The 13,544-nt window shown below is 45.0% G+C and overlaps 1 protein-coding gene across 1 annotated transcript in view; it reads right to left on the reverse strand.

The window, feature by feature from the left end:
- LOC143983516 (complement factor B-like) overlaps positions 1-13,544 on the reverse strand; it is a 124,500-nt gene that overhangs the window by 76,829 nt on the left and 34,127 nt on the right. The window contains exons 5-8 of the mRNA XM_077483299.1: positions 13,237-13,332; positions 11,374-11,507; positions 732-873; positions 264-392 (exon numbers count right to left, since the gene is read on the reverse strand). Coding sequence (XP_077339425.1) covers positions 264-392; positions 732-873; positions 11,374-11,507; positions 13,237-13,332 — 501 coding nt within the window. The remainder of the gene's footprint in view (positions 1-263; positions 393-731; positions 874-11,373; positions 11,508-13,236; positions 13,333-13,544) is intronic.

The following is a 13,544-nucleotide window of genomic DNA, read 5'->3' on the forward strand; positions in this document are numbered from 1 at the left end:
GTAGATCATGAACTGACTAAGGTTGTCATGAATAGACCCTGGACTGTCTAAGGTTGTCATGAATAGACCCTGGACTGTCTAAGGTTGTCATGAATAGATCCTGGACTGTCTAAGGTTGTCATGAGTAGACCATGGACTAACTATGGTTGTCAGTAGTAATCAATGAACTAAGGTTGCCAAAAGCAGAGCATGAACTTGATGAGATTTTCAAGAGTTGGATCAGACACTTTATATATATATATATATACTATATATATACTTACCATCAGTCATAAGTATAATAATATTAGAATGGTCGAGAAATTTCTCATTTCTCAGATTATCCAGAGACAGTTGATTATAAACTTCCTGAAGGGCAGCCCGTGTATTAGTTCCTTGTTTATCATCATGTTCTGTGGAAGTATAAATGGAAAAAAACACAACCGTGAACATTGGCATCTTCTGAAAATGGATATAGTGTTTATAGCAAATGGGCACATGTTGGTCTTCCAGCTATGGGAGGAGGCAATTTATGCATCTCTACCAGCTATAAGGGAAGTACAAACCCCAACATGAGACAACTGGAGATTCTTCAACCAGGGATAAACACAGTTTCAGCAAGAATAACATAGGAAGAATTTGGGTAACATGCCAGAGTAGAATAAAGAGCTCACTCAGTCACCAGGCGCCACATACAGTATACAATATAATTCTTGTGGATTGGTAATTGAATAATCTAGCTAATACTTTACCTGAATATTTAAATTTTTGAATTGCTTCTGCAACTTTGTCAGCTTGTGTATTGATGTCAGAGTCTGAGAGAGTCACAATTTTTTTTATTTGTGAAGCATAGGTGAGGACCGAATACCGAGGTGTAAAGTCAAAGCTGGAAACCTTCAAACAAACATATGTATGCATGAATATTAGATATAGTGTCAAATCAAAGATTGTCAGATTATATAGTTATCAATATTCCATAGGCGTTCACAGGGGGTATGCCAGGTGTCCCTGGGCACACTCTAATCACGCTGTGTGGTGCTGATTTCACCTACTGCCTGGGCTTACCTTGTGTTGTGCCTCCTGCAATGCTCCTGGCTTCCCTCCTCTCCTCTCCCCCCGGCTGTTGCGGGAGGATGCTTCAGGAAGGAGAGCAGGGGAAGGAGCTAGACAGTGTTGAGCAGAAATTGATCGAAATTCTATCAATCTGTGGCTAGCTTAAGTGTGGTGCTAGAAAATGCAGATAGTGGCAGCACCAGACAGCTCAATGCTCTAAAAAGCCTTATTAAAGCGGAGTTCCACCCAAAAATGGAACTTCCGCTGTCCGGATTCCCCCCCCCCCCTCCAGTGTCACATTTGCCACCTTTCAGGGGTGAGGGGCAGATACCTGTCTAATACAGGTATTTGCTCCCACTTCCGGCGAAAGTATCCACAATGATCGACACCATGTCCGGCCCCTCCTCCACCCCCCCCCCCCATCCGCTGTCTTCTGGGAGACACACAGGTCCCAGAAGACAGCAGGGACCACTCAGAATGAGCAGCATGACTCGCACATGTGCAGTAGGGAACCAGGCTGTGAAGCCGCAAAGGCAAGGCTTCACTGCCTGATTCCCTTACTTGCAATGCCAATGCCTCCACCCGGAGCTGAGGGATGGGTCGGCTTCGGGTGAGGACATCGTGGGCACCCTGGACAGGTAAGTGTCCTTATTTTAAAAGTCAGCAGCTGCAGCATTTGTATTTTTTTTTTTTTTTTTAGGCGGAACTCCGCTTTAAGTGAATCAGTAAATACATCAAACAGAAATAAAAAATGAATGTTCAATACTGCAAAAATATATAAAAAAAAAAACACTATATAAATAATTAGTGCAATTAGATGAAATAGAATATACACAATATACAGCATCTCACAAAATTAAGTACATCCCTCACATTTTTGTAAATATTTTATTATATCTTTTCATGTGACAACACTTACACTTTGCTATGTAAAATAGTGACTGTGCATCTTTTATAACAGTGTACATTTGCTGTCTCCTCAAAATAACTCAACACACAGCCATTAATGTCTAAATAGCTGGCAACAAAAGTGAGTACACCCCTAAATGAAAATGTCCAAATTGGGCCAAAAGTGTCAATATTTTGTGTGGCCACCATTATTTTCCAGCACTGCCTTAACCCTCTTGGGCATGGAGTTCACCAGAGCTTCACAGGTTGCCACTGCAGTCCTCTTCCACTCCTCCATGACGACATCATGGAACTGGAGGATGCCCTAAAGATGCTCAATAGGGTTTAGGTCTGGAGACATGTTTGGCCAGTCCATCACCTTTACCCTCAGCTTCTTTAGCAAGGCAGTGGCCATCTTGGAGGTGTGATTGGGGTCGTTATTATGTTGGAATACTATCCTGCGGCCCAGTCTCTGAAGGGAGGGGATCATGCTCTGCTTCAGTATGCCACAGTACATGTTGGCATTCATGGTTCCCTCAATGAACTGTAGCTCCCAAGTGGCGGCAGCACTCATGCAGCCCCAGACCATGACACTCCCACCACCATGTTTGACTGTAGGAAAGACACACTTGTCTTTGTACTCCTCACCTGGTTGCCGCCACACACGCTTAACACCATCTGAACCGAATAAGTTTATCTTGGTCTCATCAGACCACAGGACATGGTTCCAGTAATCCATGTCCTTAGTTTGCTCGTCTTCAGCAAACTGTTTGAGCTTTCTTGTGCATCATCTTTAGAAGAGGCTTCCTTCTGTGACAACAGCCATGTAGACCAATGTGATGCAGTGTGCGGCGTATGGTCTGAGCACTGACAGGCTGACAGCCCACCCCTTCAACCTTTGCAGCAATGCTAAATCAAAACAGGAGGTTGGGACTTTAAATGAGGTGGTTGACTCTTGTAGAATGTATCAAATTTTTTTTATTGTTGGAATACAAAGTATATAAATAAGTAACAATGATATAGTTCATGTAAGAGAATCAATGAGTAAATGTTAACACATCTGTGCATGTGTACAACAATGATACCGTCGTATTTACAGTTATATACATAGTCGGCACATAACAACAATAAATTTTTTTTAAAACAATAGCAAGGTTGATTCACATAGCAGTTGGCAACCTTAGTGGTACAAAAAATATGACATGTCCAGATGTATATCCTAGTAGGGCATATAACTATATCCTTAAAGCCCAACGCGTTTCTGTGTAAATACATTTCTTCAGGGGAAGATATTATAAGGTATCGGTAGAAACATGTAATGTAGAAGTTAGTCCTGATATTAAGGTAGATACAACAGGACAAACCATGGTTGTTGGCCCTAAGTACTTACGTGCCAGCAGATAGCGACAGCAAGCACCATGAACAAAACACGGGCAACAAGAGTAGTCCATCCCAGGAGATGAGGTGGCCATGTTCCTCATGTCTATAGGGGCGCACAAACAGGCCCCCAAGATGAACGCAGGTCCCTATTCTCCAAAGTGTTCCAGAATAAAGAGGAAGGGATTGCGGTGTGACCTGTAGTGAGCCTGTTTGTGCGCTCCTATGGACATGAAGTACATGACCACCTCAGCTCCCAGGATAGACTACTCTTGTGGCCCGTGTTTCATAGTTTCATAGTTTGTAAGGTTGAATAAAGACACCAATCCATCCAGTTCAACCTGAGTGAGTGTCTACAATTGTCCCTATCCCTGTACATTGCACATTCACATCGGCCCCTACCCTCAAGGAGCCCACATTCCAAGGTCCCCATTCATATACTAGAGCCAATTTTGGACAGAAGCCAATTAACCTACCTGCATGTCTTTGTTCTGTTCATGGTGCTTGCCGTTGCTATCTGTTGGCATGTAAGTACTTAGGGCCAACAACCATGGTTTGTCCTGTTGTATCTAACTCAACATCAGGACTAACTTCTACATTACATGTTTCTACAGATACCTTATAATATCCGCCCCTGAAGAAGAAGTGTCTTTACACAGAAACACGCCGGGCTTTAAGGATATAGTTATGTGCCCTACTAGGATATACATCTGGCCATGTCATTTTTTGTACCACTAAGGCTGCCAACTGCTATGTGAATCAACCTCACTATTGTTTTAAATATTTTTTACCAATTTATTGTTGTTATGTGCCGACTATGTATATAACTGTAAATACGATGGTATCATTGTTGTACACATGCACAGATGTGTTAAAATTTACTCACTGATTCTCTTATATGAACTATATCATTGTTATGTATTTATGTTCAAACAATTAAAAAAATAATTGATACATTCTACACGAGTCAACCACCTCATTTAAAGTCCCAACCTCCTGTTTTGATTTATTGAACCTGGGATGGAGGCACATCATATGAAGTACCTCATCTAAAGTCCCAACGCACTCACTTTTGTTGCCAGCAGTTTAGACATTAATGGCTGTGTGTCGAGTTATTTTGAACGGACAGAAAATTTACACTGTTATACAAGCTGTACACTCACTACTTTACATTGTAGCAAAGTGTAATTTCTTCAGTGTTGCCATATGAACAGATATAATAAAATATTTACAAAAATGTGAGGGTTGTACTCACATGTGTGAGGTACTGTGTGGGTATATATATCAAACAAAGCAAACAATGTCCTTTAGCAACCAATGTGTCATAAAAGCTGAAAAACATTACATTATATAAATAAAACCAGTTTCTGTGATGAGTTTCAGTTATATTATTTTGATGAAATCACTCAATTGGCAATTACTAATCACAATGATTGTGATTTCTACCACCAGCAGGCTCCCTCCTTTCTTGGGATGGCCCACCAAAAGGAGATGCAACCCTATAATTATAAAAGGTGATAAGCACTTTTTATATGGTATATGGCAGGGGCAGGGGCGGACTGACCAGTCAGTCCCTCGGGCGGTGCCCGAGGACCCAAGGTCATTAGGGGCCCGATCTCGGCCACATGAGAGGCCACTTGAAGCGGCTGTGCCCGTATCACATGCCGCGATCATGCCGATTACAATACTGCTAACGGCGCGCTGCTCCCCGCCAGCCCCTCCTTCCCTCCCGTCCGTCCCAGGTGATGTCACAACGCATACAGTACAAGCACCTGGGACGGACGGGAGGGGAGGAGGGGCCGGCGGGGAGCTGTGCCGTTAAAAGTATTATCGGCATCCGGTAAGTGAAGCCTGGGCCTGCCACAAGTAATGGGGGGGCGGCGGTACAGATGCATGGGGCCCCGAATCCCCCCAACCCACAGTGTCCCCGTCTGTGAGTGCCCCCCGTGTGTGAGTGCCCCCCGTGTGCGAGTGTCCCCCCGTATGTAAGTGTCCCCCTGTGTGTGTGTCCCACTGTGCCCCCCGTGTGTGAGTGCCCCCCCCGTGTGAGTGTGTCCCCCTGTGTGTGTGTGAGTGTCCCCCTGTGTTTGTGTCCCCGTGTGTGTGTGAGTGTCCCCGTGTGTGTGTGTCTCCCCGTGTGTGTGTGTGTGAGTGTCCCTGTGTGTGTGTGTGTCCAGGGGCAGACTCTGTGTGTGTGTGTGTGTCCAGGGGCAGACTGACCAGTCGGTCACTCGGGCGCCGCCTGAGGTCATTAGGGGCCCGGTCTCGGCCACATGAGAGGTCACTTGAAGCGGCTGTGTCCGTATCACATGCCGCGATCATGCCGATTACAATACTGCTAACGGCGCCCTGCTCGCCGCCGGCCCCTCCTTCCCTCCCGTCCGTCCCAAGTGATGTCACAATGCCACAAGTAATGGGGGGGGCGGCGGTACAGATGCATGGGGCCCCGGATCCCCCCAACCCACAGTGTCCCCCTCTGTGAGTGTCCCCCCGTGTGTGAGTGCCCCCCGTGTGTGAGTGTCCCCCCATGTGTGTCCCTCTGTGTGTGAGTTTCCCCCCGTGTGTGTCCCTCTGTGTGTGAGTGTCCCCCCGTGTGTGTCCCTCTGTGTGTCTGTGTCTCCCCCTGTGTGTGTGTGTCTCCCCCTGTGTGTGTGTGTCTCCCCCTGTGTGTGTGTCTCCCCGTGTGCGAGTGTCCCCCCATGTGCGAGTGTGTCCCCCGTGTGTCTGTGTGTGCGCGAGTCTGTGTGTGAGTGTGTCCCCCTGTGTGTGTGTGTGTGTGTGCGAGTGTGTCTCCTTGTGTGTGTCTCCCCCTATGTGTGTGTGTCTCCCCCTGTGTGCAAGTGTCCCCCCGTGTGTGTGTGTGTGTGCGAGTGTGTCCCCCATGTGTGTGTGTGTGTGTGCGCGAGTGTGTCCCCATGTGTGTGTGTGTGTGTGTGTGTGTGTGTGTGTGTGTGTGTGTGTGTCCCCCTGTGTGTGTGCGAGTGTGTCTCCCTGTGTGTCCTCGAGTGTGTCTGTCCCCCTGTGTGTGTGTGAGTGTCCCCGTGTGTGTGTGTGTGTGTGTGTGTGCGCGCGTTCTCCCTCCAGTTTCCCCCTGTGTGCTCCCCCCGTGTCTCCCTGTGCAGGTGTGGCGCCCAAGGGGGCCCCATGAGCTTCTATTGCCCGGGGGCCCCATTAGTTGTCAGTCCGCCCCTGGGCAGGGGTGTCCAAAAAATTTTCAAAGAGGGCCAGATTTGACAAAATGAACATGCGTGAGGGCCGACCATTTTGCCTGACATTCTTTGAACCATTAAAATTCGGTCTAAGTGTGTTCATCTGAGCACTAATACACTGCCCAGCAAGAATTCTCTTGCCTTTGTGGCTGTGTGTGGTGAAGAGATGAGCTTGGGCGTGTTATTTGGAGATTAGATAGATAGATAGATTTTATATATATATATATATATATATATATATATATATATATATAGATAGATAGATAGAGAGAGATAGAAATATATATCTTTTGGGGCCCCAACGAATCCCGGGGCTCCACTCAGGACTAAGGATGAGCTTGGGTGTGTTTTTTAGATATACAGTATTTATTGGCGTATAACACGCACCTTCACTTTAAGAGGGAGGTTTCAGTAAAAAAAGTTAATAATAATAAAATAAAAAATAATCTTTAAATAAAGAACTGTGAAGCAAAATAAGGGTCAGTGCCCATCAGTGCAGCCTAATCAGTGCCCATCTGCAGCCTCTCCATTGCCAAGAATGCAGCCCCACCACTGTCATGAATGCACCCTTACCAACGTCATGAATGCAGCCTCACCACTGTCATGAATGCAGCCTCACTACTGTCATGAATGCAGCCTCACCACCATCATGAATGAAGCCTCACCACCGTCATGAATGCAGCCTCACCGCCGTCATGAATGAAGCCTCACCACCGTCATGAATGAAGCCTCACCGCCGTCATGAATGCAGCCTCACCACCGTCATGAATGAAGCCTCACCGCCGTCATGAATGCAGCCTCACCACCGTCATGAATGCAGCCTCACCACCATCAGGAATGCAGCCTCACCACCATCAGGAATGCAGCCTCACCACCGCCAGGAATGCAGCCTCACCACCGCCAGGAATGCAGCCTCACCACCGCCAGGAATGCAGCCTCACCACCGTCATGAAGGCAGCCTCACCACTCACATAAATGCAGCCTCACCACTCCCATAAATGCAGCCTCACCATTGCCATCAGTACAGCCCATCTGCAGTCTCGGAGGAAGGGACGGGGGTCGGGACGAGCACCAACTGATTACATACAGGAGATACTCATGTTTACTCGGCGGCCTCTTTAATGCAAAGTCCTGCCTTCTATGACAGACAGAACAGTGGTCCAATGCCAGCCCAGGAGACAGGAATTCCTATTACCGATGCTGACGAGTAAACAGGAGATTCTCCTGTATGTAATCTGACGCCGCTCGTATTGCCTCCTCCCTGTCCCCTCCGAGACAGCGCAGATAAATACGGTATATGCAATTGTGCTCATAAGTTTACATACTCTGGCAGAATTTTTGATTTTTTGGCTATTTTTCAGAGAATATGAATAACACAAAAACTTTTTTATTCACTCATGGTTAGTGTTTGGCTGAAGCCATTTATTAGCAACTAACTGTGTTTACGCTTTTTAAAATAATAATGACAACAGAAACTACCCAAATGACCCTGATCAAAAGTTTACATACCCTGGAATGTTTGGCATTGGTACAGACACAGAAGGTGGCACACACAGGTTAAAATGGCAATTAAAAGTTTAATTTCCCACATTTGTGGCTTTTTAAATCAGAAAAAGTGTCTGTATATAAATAGTCAATGAGTTTGTCAGCTCTCACATGGATGCACTAAGCAGGCTAGACACTGAGCCACGAGGAGGTAGAAAAGAACAGTCAAAAGACCTGCGTAACAAGGTAATAAAACTTTACAAAGATGGATAAGTATATAAAAAGATATCAAAAGCCTTGAATATGCCAGTCAGTACTGTTTAATCACTTATTAAGAAGTGTAAAATTAGGGGCTCTTTTGATACCAAGCCAAGGTCAGGTAGACCAAGAAAGATTGCAGCCACATAGAGTGTGGAGGAGCGTGCATTCTGAGCATGCTCCGAACGCACGCTCCTCCCCACTCTCTCAACATTCGGAAGTGACATGTCCAGCCGCCCCTGAGCCGAATCTGAGAACCAGGAAGCGTTGGGAGCCACCAGCGTAGCTGGGAACATCAGCTGCCTCTCCACCTGCGAGCCGACTGCCTTCCTCCAGGAGTGGATGAACTTCTTATACCATTTCACATGAGCTGTAATCTCTACAATCTTGTGAGTTTAAAATCATCTGTCCTATATTAAAATGTTTTTATCATGCTGCACTTAGATGGCGCTGCTCTCTTTGTTTTTTACTGTCTACAGAGCCCCTTCAAGCTTGTAATGAGACGGCAGCCATCCAGAGTGAGCCCATCTGTGACCATCTACACACCTTTTGCTGCATTTGAACTCTCCTGCATGGACTCCCCACTCCCCAGAGAGTAGATTAATCACCCATTTCTCTATATTTGAGCTGACAGAGCACACATGAGCATAACACAACGGTTGACAAAGGATATTGTTGAGTTTGTTTGCACCATCTACTTGATTATATACTGCATTTTATATTTCATCTTATTGCACTAATGATTTATAGAGTACCATTATTTCTATATATTTTCTTATATTTTTTTGTAGTATTGAGTATTGTTTTATATTTGCGTTTGATATATTTAGTGATACATTTAAAATGTGACCTACCGCTCATTCTCTTTTTTCATTGGCACCTGCTACTATGTCCTCAATCCACACCAAGGCAATGAGGATCTCACATTGTCCAGCCCCCCCCCCCAGCCACCCACAACTCCTGGGAGACGTCACATATCTCAGGAGGCTGCAGGACCAATCTCCCTGTGCCATGCAATCTCCTGACAGACATTCGCACAACAAATGTTTTACAAATAGACCCTAAAAAGTGTTAGTTCTCTGTCTTTATTTTATTTTTTTATAGATACTTTAGGTTATGTGTGTGAGACTCTTACCCACAGTAATTAAGGTGTATTTTTTGCCTACATGGACCACAAACTATGTACTATCGGTAGGCTTACAGTTCTTTAACCATGCTCCTTTAAGCCCCTGATTTTTTCCGACGGATTTTGTCCGAAACTGGTGTTGCATACACACGGTCAGACAAAGTTGTCGGAAAATCCGACCGTTCGTAACGTGATGACATTCGTGCGTTACAACTGAACTACATTGAGGTTAGTACCCAATAGCTTTGCTCTCGTACTTTGATCTGAGCATGTCTTGCACTTTGTCCGATCGGAATTCTCTACAAACGATCGGAAAAAGTCAGATCGGAATTTGTTGTCAGAAAATTTGAGATCCTGCTCTCAAATTTTTTCAGTCGGAATTTCCGTTGGAAGAAGTTCAATAGAGCCCCCACACGATCAGATTTTCCGACAATATAATCCGATCGGACCGTTTCCGTCTGAATTTCCGACCGTGTGTACAAGGGCTAAGAAATTCCCATTGTTAAGTGCAATGTAGTCATTCTCATTTTCATTGTGGTGTAATGCACATGCCATATGTCTTCTGTGTTGCAAGGTGTTCCTCTTTCACAAGCTCCAAACTTGGGAAATATGGTTACACGGGCAATACAGTTCCCACTTCTAACAAATGAGCTACAATGCCTCCAAAAGCACTTCCTGAAAAAAAACTGTTGTAATAATTCTCCTTCACACAGCGCAATTACATCCATGCTCTGTGCGGGTCCATGTTTATCCACACAAGAATGCAATGGTGTTTAATATGACATCCATCCGGGTGAGGGTGGGTGTCCCTGGACTCACCCTGGGTGCATTCAGGGTCTTGCACCCACACAGATGTCACATTGGGAGCATGGCTATATTTGTGCAGCCACTGTGTCCCAATAGACAGCTATGAGACTGCTGGCACAGGGATGCACACAACATCTGTGCATCCCCATGCCAGTAGCACATGGTCCTGCATGGAGCACGGATCTAATCTTGCCATTTGAACAAGGCCTACACTTCTGTGTACACAAAGTTGATGCTAAAAACAGTATAATTGCAAAAACAAGCAGTCTAAGGCCGCGTACACACGGGCGGACTGTTCGCCCAACTAAGTTCGTCAAACAATCCGACAAACAGTCCGTTCAAAATTTGCATGAACGGACTTGACCACACACGATGAACGAACAGTCCGCTGAAAACGTGCGTGATGACGTGTACAGCACGTACGACGGGACTAGAAAAACGACGTCCTATACATTGCAATGCAATCTTTGGCCGTGTAAACCCTTTCTGAGTATGCGCGATACTTAGTCCGTCCAACTTGCCTACACACGAGCGGACTGTCCGCTGAAACCAAGTTTGGACGGACAAAACCAAGTTTGAACGGACTGTCTTACGGAAATTCCGTAAGACTTTGTTCGTCAGACTGTCCGCTGAAACAGTCCGCTGAAGCCCACACACGAGCGGACTGTCCGCTGAAACACTGTTCAGCGGACTAAGTTGGGCGAACAGTCCGCCCGTGTGTACGCGGCCTTAGTAAGGCTCCTTTCACATGGGCTTGTCTGTTTGACGGACTCTGATTGCTCAGCGGGGGATCAATCCACTGATCCCCGCTGAGCTGGCAGATGAGAGGTCCGTCTCCGCTCACTGTGCAGAGACAGACCTGTAAGAGTCCCGCTCTCCTCTATGGGGAGGTAGGATGAAAATGGACCACCTGTCTGTTTTCATCCAAACTGATCTACCAATCGAATGGAAAATAGGACCTCCATCCATCTGGATTTAGCAGACAGGATCGGATCATATAGCAGCGGGTGTCAGCGGAAATGTCACCGCTCCATAGGGTTGAATTGAGGGTCCGATCAGGTCCGCCTGAAAAACTGACAGGCGGAACTGATCGGAAAGCCCGTAGAAAGGGGCCTACCTAGTGAATTATTCATTGTGATGGGATATTTATTCTCTGTTTACCCTCTCTAGATCACATTTCCAGCTCTGTACCTTCTCTATAAATGTTTCCGCAATGTCCTTTGCAGTTTTGAAATTCTTCCCTCCAACACTTTTTGACGCATCAATGATAATGAAGATATTCATGAGGCCACCTGTTTTTACTTGCAGTTTACGATCGCTTGTACCTGTAAAGTATACAGACAAAAAATACATCACTGGAAATATACAGATTCAGGTCTGTTTCAGACAGGCAGACAGTAATCTTTACTCCCCCTTGAAAAGTGATCCCTGGTGGCAGGCATTCAGGTGGTGCTACTGCCACAAGTTTTTTTTTTTGCACTTTTTTTTTTATTGCCGAATGGAAATGTTACATTGCAGGATCACGCTGCAACTACAACCCAATCATTGGATAGTGCAGCCTCATTGGTCTCAAGGGGCGAATTTGACAGGTGGTGCAGACTGTCAGACTCTTCAGCCTGAGTTAAAACTGCCATGGCCCTGTCAGGCTGTAACTTTAGAATACTGGTGGGTGGCTGGGAGGGAGGGGTGGTAAAACCATGGCTCGGCTGCCTGTATTTAACACTCCCCAGCTGCCAGTGTGCCCTTAGAGTAAAGACCATATATTTTGAAAGGTGGAATTACAGTAAATATAGGATCTCCACCAGACCTTCCTAACCAGTTACAGCATTATTTGCTTATTATCAAGCTGTTCCTAGCCAGACTAAAGCTGGCTATACACTAGTAGATTTGTGTTTGAACATTCTTATGAAAATGTGTATGAAAATTCTCAGCACATTCGATGACTTGACAAAATGTTGTTCGAAAGTGCTTCCAAAATTATCATTCGATTTTGGAACCAATGGACTTTCCCAATCGAAGATCACAGTCATTGTTAGAAATTTGGTAATTTGAGAACATTTTTCTATCCTTCTCACTGCGGTTGAAAACTAATGTTGATTGGACCCTACTAATGCTTAGAAAATCAAATGATTTTAATTTAAAATTATTTGCTTTAAAAACATTCTATTAGTTTATGGGTAGCTATGGGTGACTGTGGCAATTCAGACTGCCTCACATAACATTGCAACAAGTCCTGAAAATTCATTTGAGAACAGTCAGGAAGTGTGCTGATCTATAACCCCCCTGTACTCATACAATTAAAGAGTTGTACACTGGAAACCCTAGTCTAGAGCCCCATAAACTTAAAACCCTAAATCCATGTCTATCTCAGTGAAATAAATCAAATGGGCTTCAAACAAGGCCCTGCATCCCCTGAAAAGCTACACTGTATGGCCAAAAGTGTATGGGCATCTGACCATCAGAACCATATGAGTATGAGCCATTCCAAAATCATGTTGGATGGGAAGACCTGTCTCACAAATGGTGTTTTAAATGATACCAAAGGTGTTTAAGGGGGTTGAGCTCAGGGCTCTGTGCAGGCCATGCAACCGTGTCTTTATGGCAATGGCTTTGTGCACAGGGCCACAGTCATGCTTAAACAAAAAAAAAACCTTCACTATTCTGTTATCACAAGCACCAAAAATTTTTTTTAAAAAGTTCTTCTGTACCAGCCATTCTCCACTAGGGTTCCTCAAGGGTTGGCTAGGGGTTCCATGAGCTGTGGCTAACTGACCTCCATCTGAGGGTGCCAGCATTGTTCCAGGTCAAACGTCACTTGGCAGTACCAGTGAAATGACTGCAAGGGAGTCATTCTGGCTACCCCCGTAAGGGCAAAATTCTTACAATGTACCACATCCAACGTAGGGGCATTTTCCCAATAACAGCCAATGGACTAATCCTACCAGAGGTTCCCTGAGATCTGAAATTTTTCTCAAAGGTTCCTCTAGGGCAAAAAGGTTGAGAAAGGCCGTTTTATACTGCAAGACTGACTATATACTATATGTATTTTCTAACCTTCAACTCTGCCTGGGTCTGATGATTCAATGGTTTCAGCCAAGGAGGATCCAAATACCTCTGCCACTTCTTCCGGGGAATCATATGTGTAAGAATCTGTGGACAAAGTAGTTTATAGAGTAGTATATAAGATACATTATGTGATATCCAAATTTTTTCAATATATACAAGATAGCTTTAAATATTTATTTGCAAAAGGTAGAATTCCAGTTATTTTTTTTTTAGATGAGGAATTACCTCCATTTTTTTTTTCAGCCATACGCTTTTCGAACGCTTTGAAAATAATCTATACATATAAGGCCCTACAG

This window comes from Lithobates pipiens, unplaced genomic scaffold (assembly GCF_037356315.1).
Source record: "Lithobates pipiens isolate NorthernLeopardFrog02 unplaced genomic scaffold, aLitPip1_a1.2 Scaffold_1, whole genome shotgun sequence".
NCBI lineage: Eukaryota > Metazoa > Chordata > Amphibia > Anura > Ranidae > Lithobates > Lithobates pipiens.